Here is a 6,544-nt window from a genome sequence, read left to right as displayed (position 1 = left end):
AAACCTCAACAATAATAAAAAGAACAAAGAAATTAATTCATTCTAACCTCAAAATCCATAATGAAATTACAATGGAATCAACCTAAGAAGTTTAGCAATCCATGGAATACAAAAGAAGAATAGAGAGAAGAAAAGAGAGAGAAAGGAAACGAAATTAGGCACCCCTAAGGGTTCCAAAACTCCGAAGTCCCGAGCTTGTTTTTTTTTTCTGCTTCTCCCTTGGTCTCTTTATATAGGAATTGGACTGGGCTTTTCTGTTGCTAAAATCTCTCAAATATCTTTTAAAATAAAGATAAAGATAAAGATTTAAAAATATTTGGAGAGATATAGATTGTTTGACAAATATAATTGGTTGATAATATCAATATCTAATATAATTAAATTAATTAATTAATTAAAGATATATGATAAATTATCACCAATTAGTATTTGTATTAATTTTCCAAATCAACCCTTTGCAATCTCCTTAAATTATCTTCTAAATAATCCAATATCTTCAAGATATATTTGTTTGTTGTGTAACTAAAAAGATTCAAGAAGATCTTGTCATATTTAAACAGATTTGGTAGTTATTATCTTTTAATATTTTATGATATAATTAAATAAGATAATTATTTAAAAATATCAAATAAAATATCTAAAGATATATTTTCCCAAATTATCTTCTATCATAAAGATAAAGAAAACCGCAAGGTCCAATTTTTTTGTTCCTCTCTTCTTGGTTTAGCCAAACTTCTTCACTTTTCCAAGTTTTTCTTGTCGTCTTCATGCAATGCTTGGCCTGAATTTTTGTGCTTTTGATAATTTCTTATTCTTTGATTTATCTTTAAGGTGTCCTGAAGCTTTAATCAATTTATTTCCACACCTCTAAATGAGCTTAAAACTTAACTTTAGCTGCATCAACAAACGTTAAAATATCCAAAAATAATTTATGCAGCTAAAAATCACTTTTTAAGACATTTTTATCACACAAGCTCAAACAACCTAATTATCAAAATTATCAATTAAATCACTCTTTAGGCACACAAATTCAATTAAATACCCAGAATTAAACATTAAATGAGGGCAAAAATACGTACTCATCAATACTCAATATTAATCAGGTTTTTTATTTTATTTTTCTTTTCTGAAATTAAATTAAATTTAATTGTTCTTTACTTGATGCTTGAATTGTGGAATGGTGATTTCTCTGTTTCTCTCTTCAGCTTCGGAAGCGATTTAGGAGAGCTAACAAGCCTCCTTAAATCATCGATACCAAATAATCATGATTGTTGTGCAGATCAATGATCTAGTAATAAACTATTTTAGTATATGCATATTGATTTCATGATTTGAGGTTGATGTCCTTCTTGCAACTAATATTTATCTTTTATAATTTTAGTAAACCAGTGATGCAAATGAGCCTGAGTCTTCTATGGGTACAAGAGGATCATTTGGTGGTAGCAACATTTAGGGTGTTGATGATGTTTTATAGGATGAAACTATTTTAGTGTATTATGAACTTTGAGTAAGTATGGATTAAGTTGTAATTGTTTCAATTTAAATTGTTTTTATGTTAATATGTTGATTTTGAGAATCAAAAGTTCTAATGATATATATTCGAGCACTTTGGTTAAAGTATTTGATTGAAGTGTACAAAAAAATATTGTTGATATAAAAATACAAGTACCTCAAATGGTGACATACATTGTCAAGTATAGTAGGAAATTCTAATTATAAATAAAATATTGTTTTTTATGAGATTTGAATAACGCAAGAAAAATACAGGAATAAATCCACAAATTAAATAATACAAACGAAACAGGTTTTATAATCCTTGAATTGTGGAGGGTATTACCCCTACAAAAAAAATGAAAAACAGGAATTTTGGAATCAAATAGGTTTATGGAAATAAAGGAGGTTTTAAACCTCCACAAAATAATAGTCATGAATAGGAGAGGTTATAACCCTCCATTAAAAAACTTCCACAATATAAACTGGTATTAGGGGTTGTAGAAAATCTCCACAAATAACTTGTGGGGAATCTATCTGTGGAGGTTTGAAAAACCCCTACAAAATATTTTATGGAGGGTAAAAACCCCCACTAAACGAAATTAAAACCTCCACAATTTAGCTTTTTTTTTGTAGTGACATATAGGAGCCTATCCTTGAATTATTTTGAAAAAAAAATAATGTAAAAATCTTTGTAATGTAATTTTTTTTTTCAAAATCATACACATATAGCGAAATGTTTCATGGTTTTTGCTAACCATTGCACTAAATAAAATAGTTAAAGAATCATTGAATGAGTTTTTAAAAATTGTGACATTCAATGAATTAATAAATTGTATTGAGTCTATATTTTTACAACATATTGATCGGTGTATTAAGGAATTGTATTGAGTCTAATATTAATTTTCATAAAACACTGACATAAATATATTGTAAAATCTAAATATTACATTTTTTTATAATTTTTTAAAACTTTAATTAGAATTTAAATATGGTTACTTGTAATTTATTTACTATTATAATTTGAATCTATCAAAATAGTAAATAATAAACACTAGATGACAATACTCACATCATCCATTAATTTCCGAATGACAGTAAAACTTATAATGCATATACATTAATTTCTGAATGACCCTTATTCTCCTTATTCTCCTTTTGATCGTGGGTGGGAAAATCAATATTTTTTTCTATTCTTATATCATTAGTTACATTTTTTTTCTTTATTAAATATATTTTTGTTCTCATAAACAAACTATTCTTAATGGATTTGGATAAGTTTTGGATTGATTTACCTCGAAATACACAACAATACATGGATGGATTGAATAAATTTCTGGACTTTGCATTTGCTAATAAGAGCGTTGAGGGTAAGATAATTTGTCCATGTCCGAAATGCAATCTTAACAAATGGCAAACTCGAGGAGCAACATATGAACACTTAATTCTTCATCCTTTTCCAAAAGGGTATACATTTTGGCTTCTACATGGTGAGACAAATTATGTACAACATACAATTTCAACACCTCCAATTTTCCAATCGAATGAGGATAGAGGTTTTGCTAATGATCCCATATGTGGCATGGTTAATGATGCATTCGGGAATTTTGTAAACACTCAAAATGTGGACAATCATGAGAATATGCGACCTAAATCAAGCCACATGATGCCTGATGAAATTGCTCAGTATATGAAGTTTATGCATGAGGGATAACAAAGTTTGTATAAAGGATGTGACAAATATTCTAAACTTTCTTTCTTGCTCAAATTGTACCATATCAAATGTCTATGCAGAATGACTGACAAGGCAATATCAATGATACTGGAGTTGTTAGCAGATGCTTTTGATTATGCTAAAATCCCATCTTCATTCTATAAAGCTAAGAAAATCATTAATAAGCTTGGCCTTCATTACACCAAAATTGATGCTTGTCCAAATGATTGCATGTTATACTATGGAGAAGATAAAGATAGGGAATTTTGTATGAAATGCAATGAATCTAGATGGAAGAAAACAAAGAAGAGCAATAGTATTGTTGGTGTTACTAAAAGACAAAAGAAAGTTCCAGCTAAAGTTTTAAGGTATTTTCCATTGAAGCCACGCTTACAACGAATGTTTATGTCTTCTAAAATAGCTCAGCATATGCAATGGCATGCATCAAGAAGTACACATGAAGGCATATTAAGGCATCCAAGTGATTCTAAAGCATGGAAGAACTTTGATCTAATGAATCCTCAATTTGTTTCAGACCCTCGAAATGTCAGACTTGGTTTGGCTACTGATGGGTTCAATCCATTTGGTGATTTGAGTACATGTCATAGTACTTGGCCTACTGTACTTATACCTTACAATCTTCCTCCTTGGATGTGTATGAAGCAAAGTTCATTCATTCTTTCCATGATCATTCCTGGTAAAAGAGCACCAGGAAATGATATAGATGTATATTTAAGGCCATTAATAGAAGAATTAAAAGAGCTATGGAACACTAGGGTTGAAACTTTTGATTCACATAAGAAAGAAGTGTTTCATATGCATGCAGCTATATTATGGACTATTAGTGATTTTCCTGGTCTTGGAACCTTATCTAGGTGGAACACACATACTGGGTTGGCTTGCCCTAGGTGTAATTTTGACACAACTCCTAAGAAGATTCAGGGTAAATTTTGTTTCATGAATCATTGACATTGGTTAAATACAGGGCACAAATTTAGATTATGCCGCAATCGTTTTGATGGAAGTGTGGAAACTAGAAATCGTCCTTTGAGAATATCAGGAACAAATGTCTTACAACAAGTTCAGAATCTTAATATTGTATTTGGGAAAGAACCAGAAGTAGAGGAACGGGTGAAAAGACAACAAAAAGGTCACCACCCTATTGATGGCCCTCTACAATGGAGGAAAAAGAGTATATTTTTTGAACTTCCTTGTTGGGTGAACAATTTATTGCACCACAATCTAGATATTATGCACATTGAAAAAAATGTATGTGATAATGTGGTCTATACATTATTGAACCAAGGTAAAAAGTCAAAGGACAACCTAAAGGCACGAAATGACTTAAAAGATTGGGGTGTTAGACCTGATCTTTGGCCTGATGCAAATAACAGATATCTTCCGGCTATATATACATTGCCAAAGAAAATAAACATATATTTCTGAAAACATTGAAGAACATCACTATTCCAGATGGCTACTCAAGTAACATTAGTAAATGTGTTGATGTCAAACAATCTAAGCTTGGAGGATTGAAAAGTCATGATTCTCATGTTTTGATGGAGCAACTTTTACCTTTGACAATGAGGAAGACGCTCCCTAAAGAAGTGTGCTCTGTTTTGATTGATCTATATTCCTTTTTTAAGCACTTGTGCAATAAAGTTTTAAAAGTGGATGAACTTAACCAATTGCAAAATAGAAGTGTTCTTACATTATGTCACATGGAGATGTTGTTTCCTCCTGCATTTTTTACAGTCATGGTTCATTTGATTGTGCATTTGGTGGAAGATGCCAAGATTGGAGGACCTGTCCAATATAGGTGGATGTATCCCATTGAGAGATATTTGGGAAAATTGAAGTCTTATGTGCGTAACAAGGCTCAACCTAAAGGCTCAATAGCTGAAGGCTACCTAGCTGAAGAGTCCTTAACCTATTGTTCTAGATATTTAGATGAAATTAAGACTATATTTAATCAAATAAGGCGTATTGATGACGAACCTGACACCATGGCATCTAGTGTAAGTGGTTTGTTTCCACCAGTTGGAAAACCAGTTGGGGGTTTTACTTACTTCTCTTTATCAACAAAGGAAAAGTTACAAGCACATCGTCATGTATTGACTAATTGTGCCCAAGTTAACCCTTTTCTTCAGTAAGTACTTTATCTTTATAACTTTTTATAATTCATCTACATTGAGGACTAACCATGTAATTATTTCATTTATTTAAATTATAGAATTTAGAGAAATTGTACGAAGACAGTTAAGAAGTCGTACACGATCATCCTCTATGATAGATAAGAGGGTTCATAGAGAATTTGTGGAATGGTTTTCTCGTCGGGTATGTCTAATTTACATTCTTAAATTTGATAATATTAAAGATATCCAATTATGTTGATTATATTTTTCTTTTTTTTTAGATAAAGAATGACTTAAATGGACCTTACTCAGATGATTTAAGGCTCTTAGCTATGGGTCCAATTGATTGTGCAAAGCGCTACAATGCTTACAATGTTAATGGCTTCAAGTTTCGTACGTTAGAGAGAGATGATGGACTTAAAACACAAAATAGTGGAATATTTGGTACTTTTGGGACAAGGAGCTATGCAAGTAGCATTGACAATCAAATGCAATTTGGGGGTGTGCCTTATTATGGAAAATTGGTAGACATAATTGAGATCAACTATAATGGTTGATTCTTCGTTACTTTGTTCAAATGTATGTGGGCTAATACAACTACTTCTAGAGGGATTATAACAGATGACTTGGGATTTAGATTAGTAAACTATACACGTTTAATACACATTGGTGATAATGATGATGATGAACCATACATTCAGGCTGCAGAAGCTCAAATGGTTTATTATGTAGTGGATGAATTAGATAAAAATTGGAGCATTCCTGTGCATCTAAAGCCACGAGACTTATATGACATTGGTGGAGATAATGATGTCACTTTCCATGAATATGAACCATTTGAACAACAAAATTTGGAAACTTTATTTCCAGATGGAGAAGGGAATATACAATTAACAAGGTCATACTGAAATTGAACATTTCTATACTAGTTTTTGTTTAAATTATCATCCATATTACTTATACATGCATTATATTAGATAATCATAATTTAATGAATGTGAATTGACTTGTATTAATGTTATTGTTTATAAAATTTCTGATGATGAAGAAAATATACATGAAGAAGACTAATGGCAAAGTTTCAGCCCCTACCCAAAATAGAAGTGGCCAACCATCATCTATAATGTGTCCACCTGCACCTCATCCATCTTGCCCAAGTAAGTTGACTAAGTTTCACCACGGGTTTCACCTATAGTAAGAATTG

The 6,544-nt window shown here is 31.1% G+C and overlaps 1 protein-coding gene across 1 annotated transcript; it reads left to right on the top strand.

The window, feature by feature from the left end:
* The first annotated feature begins 2,755 nt into the window (after positions 1 to 2,755).
* LOC114180564 lies at positions 2,756 to 6,248 on the top strand. The gene is made up of 6 exons (XM_028066872.1): positions 2,756 to 3,177; positions 3,286 to 4,148; positions 4,191 to 4,336; positions 4,600 to 5,316; positions 5,622 to 5,864; positions 6,042 to 6,248. The coding sequence occupies exons 1-6, from the start codon at positions 2,756 to 2,758 to the stop codon at positions 6,246 to 6,248; spliced, it is 2,598 nt and encodes an 865-aa protein (XP_027922673.1).
* The last annotated feature ends 296 nt before the right edge of the window (positions 6,249 to 6,544 follow it).

This window comes from Vigna unguiculata, chromosome 4, assembly GCF_004118075.2.
Source record: "Vigna unguiculata cultivar IT97K-499-35 chromosome 4, ASM411807v1, whole genome shotgun sequence".
NCBI classification, from domain to species: domain Eukaryota; kingdom Viridiplantae; phylum Streptophyta; class Magnoliopsida; order Fabales; family Fabaceae; genus Vigna; species Vigna unguiculata.
This window is presented reverse-complemented; position numbering and strand designations above follow the sequence as displayed.

What these genes read in the sequence shown, in the direction of transcription:
- LOC114180564 (XM_028066872.1), top strand. Translation starts at nt 2,756, where the DNA reads ATGGATTTGGATAAGTTTTGGATTGATTTACCTCGAAATACACAACAA. An exon ending in ATGCCTGATGAAATTGCTCA is followed by an intron (nt 3,178 to 3,285) that starts GTATATGAAGTT and finishes ATGTCTATGCAG; the next exon opens with AATGACTGACAAGGCAATAT. An exon ending in AACCAGAAGTAGAGGAACGG is followed by an intron (nt 4,337 to 4,599) that starts GTGAAAAGACAA and finishes TGCAAATAACAG; the next exon opens with ATATCTTCCGGCTATATATA.